Genomic DNA, 26,756 nt, shown 5'->3' with positions numbered 1-26,756 from the left:
GGATTACTTTCGCGGTTCAGTACTGGCTTCTCTCCTGCTTGCAGGTGAGTACTTCGGAATTCGGACTTTGGCTGATTTTATATGAATATTTGCAGTTTTCAAAACTTCACACTTAAAAAATTTTCGAGTCAAAATGGGTCAATGTTATTCAATGGCAGGTAAGTGAGTTACCGGTTTCCAGGTGAGTACTTGGCTGGTGAAGTTAAGGTTCCGGGCCGTAGGCGACAGGTGCAGTGGTAGTTCCAGGCGTCTGGTTTCTTTCTCCTCAGCATGCTCAGAGTCTGTTGTCTGTTTCTTTTGAGCAGGGCTGCTGTTTACAGGAGATCCGGTCTTTATTGAAGGCAGTCAATCCTCCCAGGAGTTCTGAAGGCCGCTGGCTGCAGGACAAGACTATTTTGGACGCAGGATCTCTGGAAACTGCAGACGGGCTGGGGCTAAGTCTGTTCTTCTCTGCAGTCTCCTCTGCTGGGTGTCTTCTTTCGTCCATTTTCATCTTAGGTTGCGGGACTTAGCTGGGTACCAGTCAGGGAACTCGCCAAAGGCTGGTCATTTTTCTGGGGCCATCTCTAAGATGCCCTCTGTGTGTATTTTTCAGTAAACCCCTCATTGGCATCAGTGTGGGTTTAATGTGCTGAGAAGTTTGATACCAAACTTCTAAGTTGTCAGTGTAGCCATTGCGGTGTTGTGGAGTTCGTAATGACAAGCTCCCAGCACCATAAACTCTTAATGGCAGCACTACACTTACAATGTCTAAGAATGGACTTAGACACTGTAGGGTTACAGGGCTCATGCACCTCTACACTGACCACTGGTATAGGGCACCCAGCTAGAGGGGTGACTGATCTATGCCGGGGCAGTGGGTTGTAGGCATAGCACACACGGGTGTGTGCCATGTCAACTCTTCACTTTGTTCTGCACCAAAACACGCAGCCTGCAAAGGCAGTGTGTGTGTGTGTGTGTGTGTGTAAAGGTACAGGCCTCGAAGGCTGGCACAATAAGTTCAGCAGCCCTTGGAGGTCTTCCCTGGTCACTGTGCCCTGGTTACCTCTGGTGCCATTTACCATGGGCTAATCTGTGGCCAGAGATGCCAATTGGGTTAGGTTTGGGTAAAGAACACAGGCCCTGGGAGCCTGATTGGCAGGGACTCGGGGCACCTCAAGTCAAAGTGCATAAGTGTTCGGTTACGGGGGGGGGGGGATGGGGGGGGGGGGTTCTCCTTTGGGAACTTGGAGTCCTAGAAGTCCAAAGTACCACCAGCAGTTACTCGGCACCTGCCCTGGGGTGTCTGAGAGCAAAGCTGCTGGTCGGTTGTGAGAGCTGTGCGCGCTATGCGGGTGGAAAGATGAGGGGTCACCTACAAACAGGCTGCAGAGGGGACTTGAAGATAAGTCCGGGAGCTCCCAGCGGGGCGCTCTGGTCACAAGGGTCCTGGAAACAAGAGGGCTCAGCCAGTTTGTTGGAAGCCCTTGCGTTCAGAGTGAGCAGGTCGGCTGGTTTGTGTGAACCAGGGCCTTGCGGTTGTCGATCTTCGCAAGTTGAGAGTGCAAAATCAGGACAGCTGGGCCCTTCTGGATTGGGTCAGAGTGCTGGTGCATTGTTTTTATTTTATGTTTTAGAGCCTGTTTTCTTGGCATAAGTTGTGATGGCCTTTCATTAACTTCAACTTCACAGGTTAAGTCCTCCTTGCTCTGCAGCAGGTGCAGTGGAAATAATTTGGATTGGTTTCCCACAGATATCCTTTTGTCCCAATCCGTGGTAGGATATGTATAGTTAACAGGTCCTGAAGAAATGCCATTGACCCTCCTGGCATGTAGACAAGTAACATGTTGACCTTTTGAGCTATCCCAGATACTACAGTTACTACTACAGATAGCCTCACTGTTTAGGTCTCGCCTAATAATCCCGCAAGGGATAATAGGATGAGAGTATAGAGGCCAAACCAAGGTCTGAAACCATCGCGGATATCCTACTGTTCGTGTGGTGCACTTGTGCTGAAAGCGCGTCCACATCAAAGCCATCAGCCTCCCTCCCACAGGCATCTGTCACTTAACCAGTGTGCGCAGTGCGCGCTCGGCCTCACTTCTCTCACGTCTCCTCCCCCCTAATTACATCACGCTTTCACAGCCACGAGGCCGTGAGCTTCACTTCAAAGGGGCCGCCAATGCTGGTTTTAAATAGTGCGCTTTTACATGCGCGTGCATCACGGCCGCTGAACGCAGTCCCAGACTCACCCCTCCCCGCCCCCACTGCTCCCTTGTTTACCGATCGCCCTGTTTTTTTTAAAAATAGTGCACACAGCACGTCTGCAGTTGTTTCGGAATGGAGAGCAATTAGCGCTAATAGTTGTGGCTTTCCTTCTTACCCCTTTAATGTTCTCATTGGCTGTAGCTGGAAAGCCCAGCTGTTGTGCTCCGATAGTAGTTGCTGCGACCTGGGTGCTCTGCTGCTCCGTAAGTCTTTAAATGTGCAAGAGGCGCCAATGCTAGTTTTAAATAGTGCGCTTTTACATGCACGTGCATCCCGGCCGCTGAACGCAGTCCCAGACTCATTCCTCCCCGCCCCCACTGCTCCCTTGTTTACCGATCGCCCAGTTTATTTTAAAAATAGTGCACACAGTACGTCTACAGTTGTTATGGAATGGAGAGCAATTTGCGCTAATAGTTGTGGCTTTCCCTCTTCCCCCTTTAATGTTCTCATTGGCTGTAGCTGGAAAGCCCAGCTGTTGTGCTCCGATAGTAGTTGCTGTGACCTGATTGCGCTGCTGCTCCGTAAGTCTTTACATGTGCAAGAACTCTTTTAAGGGATAAAAGTGTTTCAATATCAAACCCCTTTTAGCGTTCACTCGCATCTCTTCTAGCAGTTCTTTTGCAGTCATCTTCCCTCGCCTTGCCCCCATTTGCACTGCCCCTGCTGCCTCCGTGGCCAGTAACGGGTCAGCCATGTACTCAAAACTCAGCTTTTCATATTCCTTCCTCGTCTCGGATAACTAATGACACCTTCCTGCCTCAATCACCCCTCCCTGTAGGAAGTAGCCCAGAGGCTGCTTATCTACGGAGTAATCGCTCTCTGCTTCTAACTTTTCTCTTTTTTTTCTGCAACATGGTGAAGCGTTATTAAAACAAAGGCAAGCCGTGCCTGCACTCGCACAGGACCAGTGTTGTCAAACCGATGAGGAATGCTGCTGCCAGTGTGTTTAGAATTGTAGCCCGGCAGAGACATCTGGGTATTTTGGGCTGCCCTCGTATACTAATAGTTCAGTTTTGCAATAGTGCCACAAAATGCTTTAAAAAACTGATTGACAAAAACTGTTACTCATATCGCAACTGGGCTGAAAATGGAGATGTGCTTGTTGTAGTTGTCTTTCTTCATTCTCTCATGTTTGGTTCTTAGCGTACTCCCAGCCCAACCCTTTGCTCTTGGTGCTTGTCCCTTCTTCCTGCTTGTCCTGTGCCCAGGGACTGCCAAAGAATTCCTCTGCTCTGGAATCGCCGCGAAAACTGGAAACCTGCAACTAGCATTAAAGACCATTTTAAGAATCTATCTTTTAGTTCATGTTTCCAACGCCTGGAGACAAACATGGTAGAAGCTTAAAGTGAACTGATTTTGTTTATGCTATGGGCTTCCATGCATAACCCACAGGCCTCACTATACCTAAAGCTAGCTGCTTGGTGGAGAACATTATAATCGTCGGAAATGTATGTTGCTATTCAATGGTTGTTCATTACCTTTAACCAGTCAAGACAATAGGTAAAACTTTGGTTATGAGTAACTTTTATTGACAAGTGACGGAGGGGATAACTACTGCACTACCTTGTTCTACCTCTCTGGTAGTCGTACGGTTTGCACATATAATCTTCTACAGCAAGTACATAATCCCACTTAGTCATCTTTCTCACTGTAACGTCACTACATATTGCTTACTTTAGTTTCGAGGAGAAACCTTAGGTCTTTCTTTCCCATTCAATAATAATAAAACATCTTAACCATGACATGCCTTTCCACGAGGTCCTTATGGCCATCGCAAACTATGTTGTCTCTTGTTTGCTTCTAATCAGTTTGTGTATTGGCTCGCATTTAGTCGAATTAAAAAGCATTAATGTACAATCAGTGTTTAAACCCTGCGACCTTCAGATTACAGGCTTGGGGCTGTGCAGCAGGCATTCAACTCACTGAGCAATTGTCCAGTTTTGTCCGGGCGTTTGCTGGGAGTGAGTGAGGAACCTTGTGCAAAAGAACACACCAAACTGAATCACTCCCAGGCACTTGCAAGCTGAGTAGCACGATCAGGCTTCTTAGATAGTGCCTAACGTGCAATGATGTTACTAAGAACAAGCGGGGGCAAGCAAGGTAAAGCGAAGTACTAGTGACAGGGTTCGCGAGCAGACTCCTGAAGTTCTGGAGAAAGCAAATACTTACACCAGAAAGTTGAGTAAAAACGCCAAACACCGTGCGGCACTTTGTGTATCAGAGTACGTCGGATCCATGTAAACAGAGTGAAACAGGTAATATCACAGGGTTAGGCCATCACATGTAACGTCTTTTCGGCTCGTTACATATTAAAGGCGAACATAATTTGGAACCTAACTTATAAAAGAGATCTATCTCTTGGCCGATCAATCGTGCAATTACCTGCTCACCTCAGATCCAGACAGGTCTCCAACTCCCCCCTCTAACTCCCCCCTCTAGCTCCCCCCTCTAGCTCCCCCCTCCACCACTTCACTCGGGGGCACCACCACTTCACTCGGGGGCACCACCACTTCACTCAGCCCAACAACATAATCACTCAGCACCGCAACAGCACTGTCCTTGCTTGCTACCAACAAGCATTGCCTTAGCCAATATGACTCGCATTAGGAAAGTGTAAGCTATTGGTTTTGTGAATAACAATGCTATTCATTTATATATTTTCAATGCCAACACATTTAAAAAAATGTGCCATTTACAATACCAATAGCTCACACTTTCCTAATGCGAGACCTATTGCATTGCAAATGCTTGTTTTACTGTCTCAAGGGTACCAATAAAATAAATCCTTCCTGGATTCTGCTTACTCTTGTAATTCACTTAAGCACCACGCTACATCCATCCCGTCATTGCATTCACCATGCGGCTTGATCACAAGATCTCCGCTCAAGAGCCCCCATTGAGTGGCCTGCCGACCATTGAGCGCTGTCTCGACGAGGATCTCCCTATGATGAAGCAGTACACCCCACCGGGTGTGTGAGGGCATTCAGATGTGATCTTTGGGATCCCCCACCCAGAGTCCCTCTCTTCAGCTCCTTGGATCCATCCCTTGTGGTTAAGCGTTGTTTCTGCCCTCAGAGAGCGTGGGCTCTCACCCGCAGGGGATCTGAAACCTCTCTGGGGTGGCAGGCTGGTCTGCACCAGTCATCCAGTACACTAGTGGTAGATAGGTTTTCAGGGGAGCCTCTAAGGTGGCCTGTGGGTGCTTGTACTAATAAATCCATCACCTTAATCAGTGTGGACTTATTAATACGAGATGTTTGATACCAAACATCTCTAGTTTCAGTGAAGCCATCATGTAGCTCGGGAACTCTTAAATACCAATGTCCAGCACATGTTCTCAAAACAGCTTCCCTGTTCATTTGTAATATCGGAGAATCTACTTGGACATCACAGGAGCATATCTGCTCTTGCAGAGATGTCCACACGTAGTATAATGCACCCTGTCTTAGGTCTGTAAGGCCTACTGTATGGGTGACTTACGTATACTGCATGCAGTCTGCAGGTATGATACACAGTGTGTGCCATGTCGTGTCTTCTTCAGTTTTCTCTGTACCATGGTACGCAGCCTGCAATGGCAGATTACATGATGGTACTAAGGGGTGGCTTAGGGTGGCATAATACATGCAGAGGCCCTTAGGGGCCGTCTTTAGCCTCCCTGCCTTAGATAACAGGGGTACCATTTACTAGGGACTTACAGGGGGTGCTAAAGGTATTGCCAACTGGAGAAGCAATTGCACCGTTTTAGGGAAGGAGATCTGGCACTGGGGACCTGGATATCAGGTACCCAGTGCACTTCTGTCAAAGTTGCATCAGCTAGTAGGCAAAACGTGGCGGGGGACCATGTCAAAAAGGGGCACTTTCCTACAATATGTATTCCTGCTGGGGTACTAAAGGAGTTAGAAACTCAGCACTCCTAGAGTAGAAATTACATTTTTTTTCTAGCTTAGTTAAATCATGGTGCTCATGTGAACGGCAGCCAGCACGTGTTCCACATGATCCGCTTCAGTATTTGTAGTAGGTAAAAATATAATCTGTTAAAAACCAAACATTCCCCCAGAAGAACCTCATTTGCTTAAAACTTGAATGCTGCTGGAGCATGATCGTGCTCGAAAGGCATAACTGAGTTCTTGTATAGATTGTATTTCCTACTACAATCTTCCTTTCATCTCCCTTTTTGGCTCTGACAAAATGGTATGCCCCACATATGTCCACTTTTGTATAAATGGATAACTGTCTTTCTTGGTCCAGGAGTATTTGGAGTAATTGTAATGGGTACCTGTTTAACACCTTCGATGCTATTGACTGAACCGTTCCGTCACTCCCCTCGGGTGGGTTGTGCTCATGACGGAACAGTTCCGTCACGGCTCGCTCGCCGCGCCTGCGCGGCGCTGATTTCGCGCCTGCGTGGCGCGTTTCATTAAGCGGGCGGGCCGTGACGGAACCTTTCCTTCACAAGCACAGCTCACTGGCGAGCCGTGACGGAACGGTTCTGTCACCCGCGCAGGTGAGCCGCGCGCCCCCCGCGACCGTTAGCGCTGCGGCGGAATAGCCGCCGCAGCGAAGGTGTTATAGTGACTTTGTTTAGGGCTATGGAGTCGGTAAAGGACCAGAGTTCCCCATTTTGTTTGGCCACCAAAAAGGGCAATGAGGACACCGGAAATGTTGAATATCTGATAAAAACCATTTGCTAAGAGCTCAATGGGATATTCTCCTTAAATATCAATATTTTCTCTCTGTTAAAGTGTAGAGTTCACTGCATGGAAAGATTGTCCATGGTTGTAGGTCTGTCGGTCTGTCTGTCAAAACTCCATTTACTAGGTTTTGGTTAAGACCTATCTGACTAACTGCTGTATCAAATTTGACTTCAAAATAACCCATAAAATGTTTTTTTTAATTGCAGGTTGTAATAGAACACTGCTGCTTTGTATCTTGCAATAGATATGTGGGCATTGTTGACTGAATAATTTCTAAAAATGTTTAAAAAAAGATACCTTTCACAATTGCAGCTCTCTGCAGGGTACCACTAACCTTTTGCAACTGTTTTACAGAAGACGCCATTCATCAGCCTCTTTATCTGGCAGCAGTTCGTCTTCCTCTTCCTCACGTTCAAAGACTCCGCCTCCTCCAAAGAAACCACCAAAGCGAATTTCATCAAGTCCTCCTCGTAAACCCCGCAGGTCTCCTTCTGGCAGCCCTCCTAGAAGGCGGCACAGGCCATCTCCACCTCCTAGCCCCCCTCAAAAAGGACGCAGATCTCCCTCGCCTCAGCAATCCAGTCGTCAAAGGAAAGGTCGCGGCTCGGTGTCTCCAGGTAGATTCTCAGGTGAACCTGGTTATTAATTTTAAAAGTGCTTTATTCAAAACAGAGCTATCACCATAAATGTAAGCTATTTCTAGGTTACCCTCATTAGGGTATCATCTAATAGTTGTGCTGCTTAAATTTCACACAAATGGTGTGTTCAAAATGCCTTATTGGCTTAAACTTTCAGTGAAAGATGTTACATGCGTAGTTATAAGTGACTGGATTCATTAATATATTGGTTTCAAAGGGCAAGGTTAAGCAAGAGATAAATAACATCACTAACTAGCCCTTAAAAACATTGCAATCGATGTCTGGCTTTTACAGTCTGTACTGCTGTTCCTGGTAAATGGGTGAGGGGACATCTTGAAAAAGTAGCACTAACATGATTACTTGCCTTTGGCTCTTAGTTTTAGTGTGTTATGCTTGATAGTAACTGGCTTTAAAAGTTCCAATCCAAGGGTTTAGTGGATGGTAACATAATTAGCTTCAGCCTCAAGTGCCTCTGATCATTGCTCATTACAGTAAGGGATATTTTAAATGTAACCAGAGAAGACGGATTTGTTACTTTATCTGGTGTATACACATCAACATGGTGTTTGTGTTCTTTGAGTCTTGTGTTATGTAATGCATGGCCCAGCTTGTTGTCCTTTGCAATTTGACACCTTTCCCTTTGAAGGGAGAGCTGAAGCTTTTATTTTAAGTGAGCGGTGTCTGCGTGTTTAACATAACCTAGGAAGCACCATACAAACTCATGGGACATACCTAGTTGCTTTTGTCTGCTCACAAACTCGGATGTAAAGATCTTCCACAAGAGCCAACTATAGAGAACAGATTTCTTCCTTTAGCCACTTCCTTTATGTACTACAGAAATATTTTTCTCCAAATTTTTCTTAATTCGTACAACGAAATGATGGAATGCTTGATTTAATCTCAGCTTGTGACAAACCATCATTTTTTGACTACTATGCTACTCCAGACTGCCCTGGTCCTGCTTACATAGGAACAGTCCTGCCCCAATTGCTAGACCATGTCTGATCCAGATGGTAACGCAAGCAACCTCAGACTGGTTTCAGCCTACTTGGGCCTCAACCTTGAGTTCCAGTTTGATTTCTATGTCACTGTGATCCGGAACTCACATCTGAACATACCTGTTGCGCAAAAGTGTAACAAGCACCAAAGTGATAAAAAGGAATGCTTGAATTAATCTCCGCCACTGACTGTTGCTCAGGGTTGAATCCCAGTCATCAATATTCAAAAACTATGACTAAATGGTCAGGGGCCTGGTATTTGTGTATCCATTTTGGTCCATCTCCAACAGGAATCATCCAGCATGAACTGCAAGAGACGGCCCCCCTGCAGATGGGAACAAAAGTTGTCCTGGCAGTTTGAACTGGACTCTTCCTATTGCATCGGGACCAATATGTTTCCAGACAAGGGTTTTCTACTTTAAGAATTTAGTTAGTATTGGGTCCCATTATTGTATTTGATTTATAATATTTGTCTAGAGGATTTGAATCTCTTGAAGGTCCATTTCTGGAGATATAATCTAGCTAATAAATCCATTGTTCTTACTGTGAAAGGTGCTAATAAAATGCACATAGCCCTTGGTGGCACAAATTGAGACTTTTTTTTATAGATGATTGAAATGTTTGTGCTTTCTTCTCAGGACCAAAACACAAAATCCTAGAAAAAAGGTCTTCACCACCCCAAGCTCCAAAACCTAAAAGAGTGGAATTGTCAGAATCTGGTATGATTGTTTGTCTTCTGCTAACCATCTAAGTATAATACTTGATACATTTACTGCTTTACATTGTGACATTTCCCCGATTATTTTTTTTTCTTCCCTGTTGCATGCATTAATTTAAAAATAATATATTAGTTAAGACTATTCCAAGCCTCTTATTTCTATCTCTGCTGCTGTGCACCACCATATTTTCAGATATGAGGTTTTTAGAACCCTTTAGTTCTTAATCCTCTTGTGTTCATTAAGTATGCAAGTCATCTAAATATGTGTCAAATCGATATAAAAAAACATCATGTTTATGGCACACAAAAGAGGAGTAGTAGAACTATGAAGAACATTGTGGTAACAGCTTCCCTTTGTGTTCCTCTAGCATTATATTGCCAGCTGTTTTTACTTTCATAGATTAACATGCTTGAATCATTCCCCATCGTCAAAGTGGTAGTCCCACGGTATTATACCACAGCAATTATAGAAGTAGCATAGGCTAAGATGGCACTAGCCCATGAATTCAATGTGACTGCACCCTCTAGAACCTTCCCTACAGAGGCTAGTTCCCTCAGATTTTCTACCACACATTGTGTGAAGGGAGTCTCCATCAACTCTGCTCAGTTATTTCTTCTGGTTTCTAGAAACTTCTAGCAGGTTAGATATATATTACTTTCTGTATCCCTTGGGTCTTTCTAAACATGTCAGACCGTTCAAAAAAGGGATTATTTAGGTCATGTAACACCTGTGGTAAAAAGAGACTTTAAATTGATGATCCTCATAAGAAGAGTGTAAGATATGTCGCCCTTTTTCACAGAAACCCACAAGGACAGAGAGGTAATACTTTTATTGTGGTTGCAGAGGCTTAAATCTAAAGACCATCTGAAAGAAACTGGCTCTTTATATACTACACCAAAATGAGGTATATTGTGTATAGAGTAGAAGTGTCCCCAGAGGTAGGCAGAGGTTAAAGTTAGATAGAATCTTACTCTCTAATAGTGGTAGCTTGGTCCGAAAGTAAGGCAGTATCAGAGAACAGTTGTGAGAAGTTGGCCTGATATTCAGTGTTCACTATTCTAGTGATCACTATGTATCAGTCCAAACAAACCCTTATGGTGATTGGTTGTAAGTCAACCGATAGACCAGCTATCCTAGTAGCATGGACAAGAGCAGTCTTCGGGCTAAACTCTAGAGGGCGTGTTAAGCCAGCTGTTATACCATCACATATACCCCTTGAACAACAAGTGAAAGGACACCACACAAGTGTTATGAAAATAAACAGTGTATTTATTTAAATCACAACAGCCCTGTACTCTTTATGAGGACAGGGTACTAAGCACACAACAAAACTATTACGAAAATACTTTAAGTTGCACAATTTACACAAATGCCCGAGGGGCACGAAAAACCATATACTATGGAAGTGGAATGCGAAATTACTAGCAGGTAAGTACTGGACTAATAGGTTTTGGAATCGCTAGGACTACGTTACTGAACCTTCAGATTACTAGTAGGAGGCCTAGGGGACTCGGGTGCAGAGTGTGCACTCTCGCGCGGGATGCGGGACAAAGTCTATGGAGGCTAGTAAAAGCAAAGTTAGTGTTCTCGGGCGAACCCGACTAGGTAGGTTGAAAACGAAAGTGGATCTGGACCCTTGCATAGTGAGGCTATGCTGGGGCACCGAAATGCTGAAGTTACCTAGCCCAGGGGCTGCGGCTGCATAGGTCTGAAAAGACGTCGGGAATCCTCGTTGACGAACCAGGAGCCTAAAGAAAGAGTTGCTGGCAGGCGACCAGTGAAGATTGTTCGAAGTGATCCAAGCCTGGATCGAAGATGGATGACACCTGAAAGCAGAGGGGACCAAGTTCTTAATCACTAGCCAGTGATCAGATGGGCACCAGGATGACACCGGATGGTAGTCACCTCGACCAGGTGAGTGGGCGACGCTGGGCTCTGCAGTCTCACGGACCAGAAGGCGTTGTCGGCGACCAGGATGGAGGTGCGAGCTGTCCCACGATGGTTGATGCTGTCGACGTCGCTGGACCCAGGATTGGGGCAACAAGTCTTGGCAAATTCAAGCCCACGCGGTGGACCTAAAATGGCGCCTGGAGTGGACCAGGAGGGTCCGGGGTGCTCCTCTTTTGGAAGGGAGCAAGGGCCAGTCTGGGGCAACCAGACCAGCAGTGTTGTTGTCGTCGGGAAGGCCACAAGCAAGCGGGCTAATAGCCAGACAACGCGGTGAGCAGCAAAAAGCAGAAGGGCCCCACGCAGATCTCGTGGATGCTGGGGGGCTGGACTTCGGTGCTGGAGCTGCTCAGGATCGGGGCTTCTCGGACCCCAAAGCACTCACCAGAGGATCCCTCGGCGGTCGTGCTGGATAGAAGGCGTGCAGTTCTGATGATGGCCGGTCCCTCGAGGTCTCGTCGCACCTACGGTTCTCAGCTTAGCTGTAGAGGTAGGTAGAGGTCAGAGGTGCCAGGGAAGCCGGGTCTCGTCGAGCTGGTCAGTCGGATTCCGGAGGAAGGACGCGCAGCAAACCGCAGAGTTCTTAGATGGTGCCTGCGGATGCAGGGTGACTACTCCTTAGCCACAAGGGAGAAATCTTGAGAAGAAGTAGAGAGTTCCTTTCGTAGAAAGTAGTTTCTTGAATCAAAGATGATCTAATTTGGAAGGGTCCCCGCTCCTGCCTTTATCCTAAAGAAAGGGGTGGGTACGCGACTAGGTCCTGCCCTAGGGGTGGGACCAGGAAGGGGGGTGGTTACACCCCTCTCCCATGCCGGACTTGCCCCAGGCCAGGGGCTGGTGTGCCCCAGGAACTGGTTCTAGCCGGCAGATGCGTAGTGAGCACCGGGGTGCCACTTGCAGTCACATTCCTGTAAAGCCCTGCCTACCCAGGATACACAAAACCCTGTCTGGGATGGTGCTAGCACCGCCCCTGACAGTAAAACCTTTGTCCAAGCTCCCCTCGCTGGAAGGACTCCCAGCTGCAGGGGGTCAGACTCGTGTCGGTGGTGGCAGCATCCATTTTGTGATGCGGAGGCTTGAGTTAACTTTAACCGGGGTTCACAGTTACATACATGTCGTGTGCCTCTAGAAGGGTGGAATGCTAACCCCGTCGCCAGAATTGGCGAGGGGTTAGTATTCCAATTCGTATGACACCTTACTCGACATGTTTTGATAAAGCGATACCAGAGATAGCATTTAACCGCGAGGATTATAATGCACTTGAGAGTATATGGTATGCGTTATCATGGAACAGCTATTAGGACTTGGTTCCGCAAGCTGCAAACGGGCTCAGCTCATGCCAGAGCACCATCTCACACGATTCCAAGCACTCTGCTTTCAGGATTGTTAAGGCCTGCCATAGGAGTGACCGATAGGAATCTGTGTGTCCATTTTTAGGGTTAGATATAGGTATACTATACCTAAAGCAAAGGGTGATTACACCACCTTGCCCCAGCTGTCGTGCAGCCAGTTGTGTCAGATTTGGAGGGCCATCCAGGGGTGGCATAATACATGCTTCAGCCCCTGGTAGGCCCTGGGTACACCCATGCCCTGAGTTACAGGGTCTGATAAGGTGGCCCAGTACCAATTGGAAATGTACCTAAGGTACATGGAATCCATTTTAGAGAGAGAGCAGTAGGCCTGGGGTCCTGATTGGCAGGGTCCCAGGCCAACTAAGTCGGAAAACCAGCAAAACACCAGGCAAAAAGTTGGGGGCAACCATAGTCAGGTATCCACCTTCCTACAACAGTGTTAAGCATTTGATGTACAAGCTCAGTCAGCAAATTATTTCACACACTCAAGAACTGAACTCTAGGCCTATTGTGTTGGTTCTAAAAATAAACAGTATATTTTTATACAAAGCAAGCCTGGTACAGGTAAGCATTAAATACTTTTCAGTAATAAGTTACTGGATATAGAACAGCTTGAAAATGCAACTGAAATTGTACTTTGCTTGATTTGCAGGGGAGCAGTAGCATGCAACACTTAGCAAATATAGTACATTGAAATGAATAGGCTTTTTCAGTAAATTGCAGGTAAGTTACTTTTACTTTACTATTCTAACTCAGTGCTGTATGCCTAGATTCAGCACTGGGACATTTCCTAGAAACAGGTAAGTAATTACATTTTCGTTATTCGCATGATTTTTAAAGAATATTTTCAGTTTTTAAAACTCCACACTTGGAAACTTTTTGGAGCAGTATATTAAAATGAATTGGCTTCTACGATAAATTGCAGGTAAGTTACTTTTCATGTTACTTTTCTAACTCTCTGCTGGATACCTAGATTCATCACTGGGATATTTCCTAGAAACAGGTAAGTGTGAGAAAGGGCCATCTTTCTTGCATGGGTATGTCCCCACTTTTTGCTTAACTGCTGATGTGCTTTGACTGAGTGTGCCCTGGGCTCCTGCTAACCAGGTACCCAGGGCCTGTGTCCCTTCCCTAAAACTGTGTTGAACCTAAAACTCAGTTGGCATCTCTGGCCACCTGTCAGCCCCTTGTAAATGGTACCCTAGGTACCCAGGGCATGGTGACCAGAGAAGACCCCTGAAGGCTGCAGCTATTGTGCCACCCTTAGGGGCCCTGTACCCTCAAATCAAATAAAACAATCATTTGTAGAGCGTGCTACATACCCGTGAGGGTCTCGAGGTGCTAGAAGGGGGGAGGGGTGGGGGGTCTGCTGCTACTCCTCGAAAAGCCAGGTCTTGATAAGTCGTCTGAAGGCCAGCAGGCCCTGGGTCTGTCGTAGGCCGGTAGGGATTGTGTTCCAGGTCTTGGCGGTGAGGTATGAAAAGGATCTGCCACCAGCGGTGGCTTTCTGGATGCGTGGAACTAGGGCGAGGTTGGCTGAGCGGAGGCTGCGGGTGGGGGTGTAGAAGCTGAGTCGACCGTTGAGGTATGCTGGTCGGGCGTTGTGTAGGGCTTTGTGTGCGTGGGTGAGGAGTTTGAAGGTGATCCTCTTGTTGACGGGTAGCCAGTGCAGGTCTCTCAGGTGGGGTTTGATGTGGTTGCGTCGAGGGACGTCGAGGACCAGTCGTGCCGAGGCGTTCTGGATGCGTTGGAGCCGTCTCAGGAGCTTGGTTGTTGTCCCTGACACCCACACACTGCCTTTGCAGGCTGAGTGTATAAGTACAGAACTAAACAAATAGTCGACATGGCACACATTCCTGTGTGCCATGCCCACAAGACCCACTGCCCTGGCATACCTCAGTCACCCCTCTAGCTTGGTGCCCTATGCCAGTGGTGTGGGGACAGGTGCATGAGCCTTGTGTCCCTACAGTACTCGGGCCATTCCTGGGCACTGTAAGTGCAGGGCTGCCATTAAGAGTATATGGTGCTGGTAGGTCGACATTACGAACTCCACAGCACCATGATGGCCCCACCGAAGACTGAGAAGTTTGGTATCAAACTTCTCCGCGCATTAAAACTACACTGTGAGAAAGAGCCATCTTTCTTGCCAGTGTGAGATTCAATGAAAAAATGCATCAGAGGGCATCTTAGAGATGCCCCCTGAAACCTAACCTACAATCCACGTCTGGACTAGGAGGCTGCCTAGGCTGCCCCACAGCAGACATGTTGCTGGACCCCTGGGTGGAGCCCCCCGCTCTCCTGGGCCTGCAACAATGCACATCCTAGGCGAGGTGCTAGGTCTCCTTCCCCAGGATGGGCAGGGGAAGCTTCAAAGGCCTGCCGCCTCTGTGAGCTTATCCAGACCAATTGCTGTACTCCGCAACTGGCCCCCACCGGTTCTGACCCCCACTCTGGCGAAAAGACTGTCGGGGAAACCCTACGTCAGGAAGGGGGGGGTGCCAGCCTGTGCCAACCCCACCCCTCAGGTGGGAGAGGCGAGGTGAAGCACGACCCCGGGCTCCGGCCATCTTGAAGATGGGGAGCCCTGCCCAATCACATCTAGGCTCCTGCCCCCCTCCCACAGGAGAGGAGCAGACTAGGGGGTGTACCCACCCGAGGACAGGGACCTATTGGTCCTTGCCCTACCTGTAATGCCCCTAAATTCAGTATTTAGGGGCATCCTGAACTTTCCTTCCTCAGATCCCGATAAGAAAAGATCAAGAAGAAGACCCGCCATGCAGCTGCTAACAGGACACTCCCAACTGACTTGGCCCCAGCCCTACCAGCCTGTCGATCCTGAAACCTGCTCCTGCTTAATCCCGGTGACTCCTGCGGATAGCAACCTTGGTACCCCCGGAGGACCTGCCTGCCTTGACCCTCTTAAAGACTGGGACTCCCGTAAGCAGAGGCTCTGCTTCAACAACCATACCCCTGGTGCCAGCCAGGAAGCACAGGACCAACCCACTCTGCATCCGCCGTGCCCGGCCCGTGCCCGAGTGATACAAGACCACAAGGACGTCCCCCTTGGCGACTGGGACCCGAAGTCCAGTGCCCAAAGACCCTCCTCGACGAACCAGACGACGTCTGCAGCCTCAGAACCAGGGACCCCACCAACCGCGACCAGCTGAGGGTAAGATTCCAGACATCCAAAGACACCCCTGCACCCGGCGCCCTGCGGGCCCCCTGTGCCCTACTTTGCGGTACCTACCTCTTCTCTAAGATCCCAACTTACCTCTCGAAGTGGTGGTGGCACCTGAAGAATCTCCATCCCCGAGTCTTTTCCATTGAATAACATTGGGCGCCAGACGGCTCAAAAGCACCCTGCACCCAGCTGCCCGAGTGCCGCTGGAAGTGCAGCTACTACCCTACTCTACTTCCCCACTTGCCCTGAGTAAGTGACCTGGAGTTCAGCTCCCACAGCCGCATGGCCAGCTTGCTTGCAGCCACCCACCGAAGGCCCCCTCCCCTCCATTGGATAACATTGGGCCTAACTACCTCTGCACCCGGTTGCTCCTGTGCCGCTGAGGGTGTACCAACTGTACCTACCTGACTCTGGGGGACCTTAACTTCAATGGTCGAATCCTCACCTGGAAACCGATAACCCACTTTCCTGCCATACGATAAATAACATTGACTGTAAGTGCAGTGCTTCCATTAAGAGTATATGGTGCTGGGAGGTTGTCATTACGAAGTCCACAGCACCATCACGGCTTCACTGAAGACTGAGAAGTTTGATATCAAACTACTCAACACATTAAACCTGCACTGATGCCAGTGTGGGATTTAATGTAAAATGCACTACAGAGGGCATCTTAGAGAAACCTGAAACTTAACCAACTCCCAGTACCCTGACTGTGTGGCTGCCGAGGCTGCCACCAGCAGACATGTTTCTGGACCCCTGGGTCGAGAGCCTGCCGTTCTCGGGCCTGAAACAATGCCCATCCTTGGACGAGGTGCCAGGCCTCCTCCCCAGGATGGGCAGGGGAAGCTTCACAGGCATACCACCTTTGTGAGCTTCTCCAGGCCACTTGCTGTACTCAGCAACTGCCCCCCACCGGTTCCGACCCCCACTCCGGCGGGAAGAACGGCAGGAAACCCTAAGTGAGGAAAGGGGGTGTGCCAGCCTATGCCAACCGCACCCCTCAGGTGGGAGAGGCGAGGTGAAGCACGACTCCGGCCATCTTGGGGAGCCCTGCCCAATCATAGCTAGGCTCCTGCCCCCCTCCCACAGGAGAGAAGTAGGCTAGGGGGTGTACCCACCCCAGGGCAGGGACCAATGCCCTACCTGTAACAACCCTAACTTTAGTATTTAGGGGCACCCTGAACCTTCCTTCCTCAGATCCCCATTGCAACAAGAAGAAAAACAAACAAGACAACGTGCCGGGCAGCTGCTAACAAAAAGACGACTCCCACTGACTTGGCCCCAGAACCTTAGAGACCTGTTGATACTTGAACCTGCTCATGCGAAACTCCGGCGTCTCCTGCGGACAGCAACCTCGAAAACCGTGGAGGACCAGCCTGACTTGAACCTTCCAACTGACTGGGACACCCATGAGCAGTAGTTTTGCAGCGTGAATCTTTCTAAATTCACTATGCTGTGCATTATTCCACGGTCTAGTGGTTGAGTCCGGAATCGTAGTCTTTTCTTTTTTTTTTCGTAGCCCAGGCGGGTGTAATTGTCCCACCTTTTGGTGTACTTCCTGTGACGTCTGCACGCTTCCTGCGGAAGCTCCCACCTTTGGGCGCCATCTTCAGATTCTTTTTTCAGCCATTGGGTCTGGTTAGTCACCGAGAGGCTCCAGAGTTTTTGGAGGAAAGAAGAGGAAAAAGACTAATTTTACACAGAAAAGAGTGGAGAAGATACGAAGGAAGATCACCAAGCCGGGACGACGAAGAAGGGGGAGAACTTCGAGATCTTTGACGTTCAATGGAGAATGCGCTCACAAGGGGGCCCCTGAGTGCAGGAATGGACAAAACACCTTTTAAATTCTGCCACCACAAATACGCGCAGAAGGACCAGCACCCGGTCTGCAACCTCCGCCTACCGGTCGACCACGAGAGCAAGGATTGCAACGCCTGCTCCGCCTTCACCCCGAAGACACTCCGTGTTAGAGAGAGACAGAGGAGAGCCAACTGCACCATGCAAGGCAAAGGGCAACCTCCGTCGCTTCGGGACCTGGGCCTCTCCAGGGACGAAGAGGACAACATCGCCGAGGGACCAGATGACTACACGGTCATAGAGACCGATAAGAAAGCATCTAAAGAGGTAGGTGAGACGTCGACCCCTAAACCCCGACAAACTCTCGAAAGCCCGAGTCAGACTCTCGAAAACAAGAGGCTAAGTCCTCGAAGGGAGCACTGGCGCCGAAAATCTCGACGGCTGCAGCTGCATCCAAGGACAAACAGCCCAGCGGATCCTTCTAAAAGTACTCCCAGGCGGCAAAGACCAGCGAAAAGCCAAGGTTGTCGAAGCACGTCGCTGAAAAGGACCTCTCGATTTCGAAGGAAAAGGACCCGACGGTCGCTTCGACATCGACGACCAAGTCAAAGAGATCAGCCGAAACGCTCGACGCCGAACATACCGCCGAGAGAGGAAAAAGAGAAGGCTCGAGGCCGAAATGGAGAACATCCTGCAAAGGAAGAGGGAGTTCGACGAGAAAATGAAAAGGTTCATGATTCCGTCGAAACCGCCGACGACTATCATAGAAATAGAAGAGGAAGAGGAGTTTGACGCCGAAGGGCTGCCGAAAACTCCCGTGCCCCAGGAACACCTAGAGGAAGAGGGCCTATACTACGAAGAAGAAGGCGACGATGACCAGCCAACGAGTTTCGGCTCGGCATCCTCCATGGCACAGACCTGGAATAGCAGGACCTCGGCTCCGAAATCCCGGAAGAGCCCGTGGAGACTTATCCTTCGAGGCCTTCGCCACTAGATGACATTGGGGCCTATAACATGGTCATCAAGAACGCAGCAGCGGCTTATGGAGTCAAACTGGAGGAGGAAAAACCAAAGGCATGTTTCCTCTTAGAGACCCTGCTCCCCACTCATACAAAGAGTCAGTTCCTCCCCATGCTTCCGAGTGTCGTGGACCAAGGGAGAGAGGCGTTCAAAGACCCAGTGACCCAGTGACCTGCAGGTCTGTCACACCTAGGACGGAGAAAAAATAAAAGCACTCCTCTCAGGATCCTCCCTACAACCAGGGATCTGTCACGGCGAACTCCATTATTGCTGCAACAGCCAGGAAGAGGGCAAACGTCCCAACAACATCATGTCCACCACCAGACAAAGAAAGTAGGAGGATGGACCTAACTTGGAGACAAATAGAGAGAAATGCAGTGGTACACTGGAGCATGGCAAACTCCAATGCCCTACTGAACAGACACCAGTACCAGCATTGAGACTAGATCGGACAACTGCTCAAGCATCTCCCCGATGAATACCAGCAAAGAGCATCACACCTGGTGGAGGAAGGGAAAAATATAGCAAATACTTGCCTGAAAAGAGCCTTGGATGGGGCTAACATATCCAGCAGACTTATGATGATAGGAATGACAGAAAGAAGGCATGCCTGGCTCAGGATCTCAGGCTTCAAGCCAAAAGTACAGGACAACATTCTGAGCACTCCTTTCAATGGAGAGAGACAGTTCGGGGCACAAGTGGATGAAAAACTCACCCAGCTCATGAAAGAAAATGAAACTGCAAGGTCCATGGGGGGCTTACAATTCAGAGGGATGAGAAGAGGTACCCCGACACGGAGACCAAACGGAAGGGGAGGAAACCAGCCGGGAACGTCACACCAGACATTCCAGCAGGCCCACTAGGGCGACAAATAATCACAGCAGGGACAGCAAAAGCAAACCTGGCAGTACCAGCCTCGGGGCCAGTCCTTTCGCGGGAGGGCGATTGGACGAGGGCAAACAAGAAGAGGGGGCCAACAACCCACCTCAAAGTGACTGTCACGCAAAGCGTGCCCACCCACACGACCCCTCCAAGGGTGGAGCACAACAAGGTCAACAAGAGGGGGTTACACGGACCAAACATCAGCGAACATGTAACACCAGTAGGAGGCAGGCTAACACATTTCTTCAAGGAGTGGAAGAAGATAACTACAGACAAATGGATACTCGACATCATACAGTTCAGATACGGCATAGAACTGGAAAAGAAACCACCAAATAGAAAACCAACAAGCATTTGCAATGCAATAGGTCTTGCATTAGGAAAGTTTGAGCTATTGGTATTGTAAATAACAAATTATTTATTTATGTGTTTGTTTTGAAAATAGCGAAATTATTAGCTTTGTCATTTACAATGCCAATAGTTATAACTTTTGCAAATGTGACACCTATAGCATTTGTAATGCAATATGTGTTGTATTTATGTGACTTCGATGTATTGATATTACAAATAACAATGGCTTTTAATTTTTGTTTAATTAATACTTAAGAGTTATTGTAATTTATAATGGCAATAGCTTAAACTTTAGTAAATAACTTTGTGAAGATTATGTTCAGTGTATTTTATTGTGACGAAACTCCAAGAACAGAAGTTAAATATTAGCATCTTTTTGTGACATTTGTAATAAAGCTTGAAACATTGAGAGAACATATTTGAACCAGTTGTTGTTGAGTGACGCTGTAGTGGTGCTGAGTGGTGCTGTGGTTATGTGATCGATAGAGGGAGGGGCGATCGATAGAGGGAGGGGCGATCAATAGAGGGAGGGGCGATCGATAGAGGGGCGATCGATAGAGGGGCGATCGATAGATGGAGGGGCGATCGATAGAGGGAGGGGCGATCGATAGAGTATTTATGTGGCACTGAGTGGTATTTGGAGTGTATGTTGCATTGAGTGCAGTCTAATTATGTAGCATATAGTTATGTGGCACTGAGTGGTATTGTGTGGAGTATGTTGCATTCAGTAGAGTGTAATTATGTGGCCTGTAATTATGTGGCACTGAGTGGTATTGTTTGGAGTGTATGTGGGATGTTGGAGAGGGGGCTGGGGTGAGGGGGGCACCTGGTTCCCTTCCATATTGCTGGAATAATGTAGGTGCAGGGAGCTGCCTCCCTGGCTTGCTCTTCTCTGTCTGGGAACTACTGGCTGTCTTGTGTGCGCATTTACCTACAGCCCACCTTGGGGCGTGAATGGGACATTCTCAGAAACTGCCCACAATGTGTAGGCCAATACTGAAGGGGGGTGGGGGCTTAGTCAAACGTGGGAGAGGATGTAGTGCTACGGCCAGAGCTGTTCACTTTGGAACTGGGAATCTGGTTCCAATCTCGGCGTCGGCTTAATATGCTGTGATTCTGGGCAAATCACTTTATCTCCGCTTGCCTATAAAAATAATAACAACATAAAATGAATGTGAATGTAATGGGTGTTCTTCCGATCCAGCTCGCGCTCCATAAAGCTGCCCCCAGTCCAGCTCACTCTGCCTGTGCTTCGTCGGGTGAGATAAGCTAGTGATGTCACCGGAGTGGAACGTGCTAGCTGTAGCGCTCTATGGTCCTGGAGGCGCTGTCTGTGGGGAGGCAGTGCCTGTTCCAGGCTACGGTTTGCAGTGCTATTTTTCAAAGCTTTGAGTCTTTTATGGCCGGAGGTAGTGCCCCAGGGGGGAGCACTGGCCTGTTCAATGCCGATCAAAGGCTCTGTGGTGAGGTGTGAGATTGGAGAGAAGGCCGAGGGTTTTCTGGGGGACGAAGTGTCACTGTAAGGCCTGGTAGCTGCTGTATAATCAGCAGAGCTGGGGTCTGGGGATGGCAAGAAACATCCGCACTGCCTATGGGGGCCTTGTGACACCAGCTGGGTGAATCACCCACCGAGGCGTTCCTTTCTTTCTTTAAAGCATTTCTATTTTTCTTGTGTGTTTTTTCTGCACTTTTATTTAGCGCAAACTCTATTGGAAGGTATTGCAGCGCTTTAAATGAACACTAGTTACATCACACAAAACAAGCATTTTCGGAAATTATGTAGAATATTCCATTTGTGGAGTGCTGCAGTTGGGGGCGGAGCCGAGTTTTAATCAAGGGGGGACTGCAGTGATGGACTGCAGTGTGTCTGCTGGTATACCAATGGCATAAATCACGGCGAGCCTGACTCTGCGCCCGCAGGCACCGGCTCCCGGCTGTCAGGGCAGTCGGGAGGCTGCGGGAAAGTTCGGAGGTGCCAGGGAGAGGGGGCTGGACACGAACAGGAACAGAGGAACCGAGGAAGCAAGAAAGAGAGGGGAAGACGAGGGTGGAAAGGAGAGGAGGAAGAAAATAAGATGAGAAGAAAGGTGGAGGGGCGACGAGAGAAGAGAGGGATAAAAGGAGGAGGGGGTTATGAGGGAGGAGAACAGAAGTGGATTGACAGAATAAAGACTAAGGAAATAAAGGGCGAAAGCGAGAGAAAATTAAGGAAGCAGTAGAGGCAGGCACGCAGGGTGGAAGGAATAGAGGGGAAAGATCGGGGTAGAAAGAAGATAATGGAAGGAATAAAGGCGGGAAGCTGCACATGAAATAATGAGCAGAAGGAGAGACGGAGAAAGGCAGAAGCACAGAGAAATAACGACTGAAGAGGATCGGGCAGTGTTGCAAAGAACGAAGAATGAGGTAAGGGAGAAAACAGGAGCGAGAACACGGAAGGCGGAATAAATTAGAGGAAATCAAATAAGGAAGGCAGTAATAAAGAAGAGAATACAGGCGATAAAGCGGTAGAAAATATGGAGGAAGGGGAAGAAAGGAGAAAGTACACAAAAGCATGTAAGAAAATAAAAGATGCATCGAAGACGAAGAATGGGAGACGGGGAGATTGACGAAGAGGAATACACGAAGGAGGAGACTGAGAGAAGGAGATAGAAATGGAAGGAAAGTGAACAAGTCCGTGTAAAGTGGTAGGTGGAATGAAGCATTGGCCGCTCGGCCGTGCCGCAAAGAACAAAAAAAAATACAAGAAAAACAAGCTCTGGCATTCCTTTGAAGTCTGATTGGGGGAGGGGCGGGGCGGGGGGGGGAGCGGCTTCCTTTGAAGTCTGATGCTGAGGCATGGTGTGGGATGTGGCTGGCGATGTGCAAGCACCTGGCTCACATGAACTGTATCGAATCCGCAGTTTGGGGAGACTTTTCGGAAGCCTTACTATAAACTCGCCGAACAATGCTTACGCATTGGTTCAGCGAGACGTAAAAAGGAAGGCGCATTCAGGAAAAGAACTAGCGCTACTCCTAGAGGAATCACAAGAACTCCGAAAGGAGGCCACTGAACCAGTTCCAATCAGAGAAAGGAACAAGGGAGTGTACTCAAACTATTTCCTAGTACCAAAAGTGGACGAAACGCTAAGACCCATCCTGGATCTAAGGTTCCTAAACAAATGCATAAAGATACTAAAGTTCAAAATGACATCCTACAAGAGATCATTCCTCAGATAAGGGATGGAGACTTCATGTCCACCATAGACCTCAAAGATGCCCACCTGCACATTCCCATGAACAGGCAGCACAAACATCTAAGATTTACCATCAACAAAGAACACTACCAATTCACAGCGCTAGCCTTCTGACTAAAGTCCGCACCAGGGGACTTCACCAAATTTCTCGCAGCCTTGGCAATGTACCTGCGCAGGAAAGGGATTCATGTATACCCTTACCTCGACGACTGGCTAGTAAAAGCAAGTTCACACAGGATATACAAGGAAAACGCACAGCGGGTCACCGAAACACTGACAGACTTGGGATTCTCCATACAATGGGGGAAATCATCAATGGAACCAGAGCAAGTGAAGATCTTCCTGGGTGCACAGATAAACACCATACAGCGCAAGGTGTTCCCCAGCGACAAGAGAACACTGGCCCTGCTGAAGGAGACACGCCACTACCAGAAGGGGCGAGCTCTGACGGTGAGGACAGCGAGCACGATCATGGGGATGATGGTGTCCTGCATACACCTGGTCCCCAATATACGGCTACATATGAGACCATTCCAGGAATGGTTACAACAACAATGGTCACAAGCTACAGGAAGTTGGGAAGATCTAGTGCAGGAGGAGATTATGTGGTGGAACAGGGAGAACATAAGAAAAGGGAAGCCTTTAACACCACCAACCCCAATGGTGACCATCACCACAGACTCATCCCAGATGGGATAGGGAGCACACATGAACAAGCTCAAGGTGAGGGGTCTGTGGATTCCAGCAGAAGCGGTCAGACACATCAACTACCTGGAACTGAAGACCGTGTTCCTCGCCCTGAAGGCATTCCATAAACCTCTGTACAACCAGAGAGTGTTGATACAAACAGCCAACACAACAACGATGTTCTACATCAACAAAGTGGGAGGAACACAATCAGTCGCACTGTCCAATCTAGCGCAGGAAATATGGAGATGGGCCATCCCACTCAAAATAGACCTGGTAGCCATACACCTACCAGGAAAAGACAATGTGGAAGCAGACTGGCTCAGCAAACAGACTTCAGCATCCCACGAGTGGGAGCTCAATGCACAGGAAACGCAAAGGCTATTCAGGAGTTGGGGAACACCAACAATAGACCTATTTGCAACACACCAGAATGCAGGATACTTTGCATCCAGGCAACCAGGGGAACGATCCCAGGGGAATGCCCTATGGATAAGCTGGTCGAAAATATTTGCCTACGCTTTTCCGCGATACCACTAATACACAGGGTACTCAACAAGTGCAGAACCAGCAACATGACACTGATCCTGGTGACACCACAGTGGGCAAGGCAGACCTGGTACTCACAAATAATGGAAATGGCACATGGACCACCCCACAAGTTCGGGAAAAGAAAAGACTTACTCTCCATGCAATACAGAGAAGTACTACACCCAGAGCGCCTCAGCCTAGCTGAATGGCTGTCAAGAAGACCTTCCACACGAAGGTGCTATGTGACAAAATGGAAGAGGTTCAACCAATGGTGCAGCAAGAAGAAACTACACAAGATGACAAGGTTATCAACAGTGCTAAGATATCTCACGCACCTGCTGAAAGCAAAACTAAGTTCATCCTTGCTAAGAGTACACCTAGCATTGATAGTAGCCTACACAAGAGGAGAGAGACAGGAAAGAGATTCTTTACATCTCAAGTAGTGAAAAGATTCCTGGAAGGGGTTAAAAGGATAGCACCACCCAAAAGGATGCCACCACCGGCATGGAACCTTAATTTAGTCCTAACAGAGCTTATGAAGACACCCTTCGAACCCATTCATAAGGCATCACTACAAATGCTCACAATGAAGACAGCCTTTCTAGTGGCAATAACCTCGCTACGCAGGGTAAGCGAACTGCAAGCACTGACACTGCAAGAACCCAACATCCAAATACACAGTGATAGGCTGGTAATGAGAACTGACCCACATTTTATGCTAAAGGTGTTGTCTAGGTTTCACATGAACCAGACAATACAAATACCAAGCTTCTTTCAGAAACCATCCACAAGTGCAGAGAGGGCACTGCACACTCTGTACGCTAGAAGAGCAGTAATGGAAAGAACTAAAGAACACAGGAAACAAAGCAGTTCTTCGTGTCCTTCGCAAGCAGTTTCCTGGGTAGACCAGTAACGATGGGGACCATTGCACGATGGATCGCTCAAACTATACAATTCTGCCACAAACAGGCAGGCCAAGAACTAGCAGAGGGGGCACAAGCCCACTCTACCAGGAAGAAGGGAGCAGCAATAGCCTTCTTGGCTAACCCACCCATTCAAGATATATGTCTGGCAGCTACATGGGCTTCGGTGCACACGTTCACTAAGCACTACTGTGTGCATATACAAATGAACAAGGAAGCACAAGTAGGACAGAAGGTGCTTCAACATATATTCAACAACCAACGCTCATCTTCCACCCAACCGTCACAAGCCTAACAAACCGCTACAAAGTCTATGCACAGCATAGTGATTCCAGAAAGATTCACCCTGCAAAACGAATAGTTTCTTACCTGTCGGTGTAGTTTTGCAGCTTGAAGATCTTTCTGGATTCACTAGCGAACCCACCCACCTCCGCCAGAAAGATGAGGCAGGAGAAGGAGGAAATACAAGGACAATATAAAACAGACACTTTAAAAGACAAAGCGAAAAAAAAAGAAAAGCTTTAACTTTTAGAAAGTACTAGAGAACATTGCCACGGGATTCACAAACAGAACACAAAAACAAGGGGGGGGGAAAAATGAATCTGAAGATGGCGCCCAAAAGTGGGAGCTTCCGCATGACGCGTACCAACGTCACAGGAAGTACACCAAAAGGTGGGACGTCGACGCCCACCTGGGCCTACGAAAAAAACTACGATTCGAGACCCAACCACTAGACTGCGGAATAATGCACAGCATAGTGAATCCAGAAAGATCTTCAAGCTGCAAAACTACACCGACCGGTAAGAAACTATTTGTTCCTTTAATCCAAGGGTATCGTAAGTACTTTTTAAAGTTGGGTGGCCACACAGCTACAGTGGCAAACTCAATTTCCCCTTTTGAAACTAGAACTTCTTCAGAGTGCAACCCAGTTTGCTCTTGGCACACTGTTGATCCCATCTGGAGACTTGCTACCCCAGGAGTAGCTGTAGTAGGACTAGGGGCCTTCTTGATTGGCAAGCAGCATCTGTAGGAAAGGGGGTTTCTGTTGCATAAACCCCCCACACTTTCTGCCAGAATACTGATGCACTTTTGACTTGAATGTGCCCTGGGTCCCTGCCAAACAAGTACCCAGGGTATGTGTGCTTTCCCCAAAACCAACCCAGTTGGCATCTCTGGCCACAGCAGGTCAGCCCCTGGTAAATGGTACCAAAGGTACCCAGGGCACTGTGACCAGGAAAGACCTCTAAGGGCTGCAGCACTTATGTTGCCCTGTACATTAGCTCTCTCACACACACACAGCCTTTGCAGGCTGCGTGTTTTGGCGCAGAACAAAGTGAAGAGTCGAGATGGCACACATCACTGTGTGCCATGCCTACAACCCACTGCCCTGGCATAGACCAGTGACCTCTCTGGCTGGGTGCTCTATTCCAGAGGTAAGGGTACAGGTGCATTAGCCCTGTACCCCTACAGAGTTTAAGTCTATTCTTAGACATTATAAGTGCAGTGCTGTTATTAAGAGTATTTGCTGCTTGGAGTATCTCATTACGAACTCCACA

At 48.3% G+C, this 26,756-nt stretch overlaps 1 protein-coding gene across 3 annotated transcripts in view; it reads left to right on the top strand.

The window, feature by feature from the left end:
- The window catches only part of SRRM1 (serine and arginine repetitive matrix 1), a 605,541-nt gene that overhangs the window by 158,421 nt on the left and 420,364 nt on the right, over positions 1-26,756 (top strand). For 2 of the 3 annotated variants that reach the window (XM_086956395.1, XM_086956397.1), the window contains exons 9-10: positions 7,296-7,570; positions 9,216-9,296. In XM_086956395.1, coding sequence (XP_086812521.1) covers positions 7,296-7,570; positions 9,216-9,296 — 356 coding nt within the window. The remainder of the gene's footprint in view (positions 1-7,295; positions 7,571-9,215; positions 9,297-26,756) is intronic. The other variant, XM_086956396.1, reaches the window with a different exon arrangement.

This window comes from Lissotriton vulgaris, chromosome 2_1, assembly GCF_964263255.1.
Source record: "Lissotriton vulgaris chromosome 2_1, aLisVul1.2, whole genome shotgun sequence".
NCBI classification, from domain to species: Eukaryota; Metazoa; Chordata; class Amphibia; order Caudata; family Salamandridae; genus Lissotriton; species Lissotriton vulgaris.
Note: the sequence above shows the minus strand (reverse complement) of the source record. Positions and strands in the feature narration are given on the sequence as shown.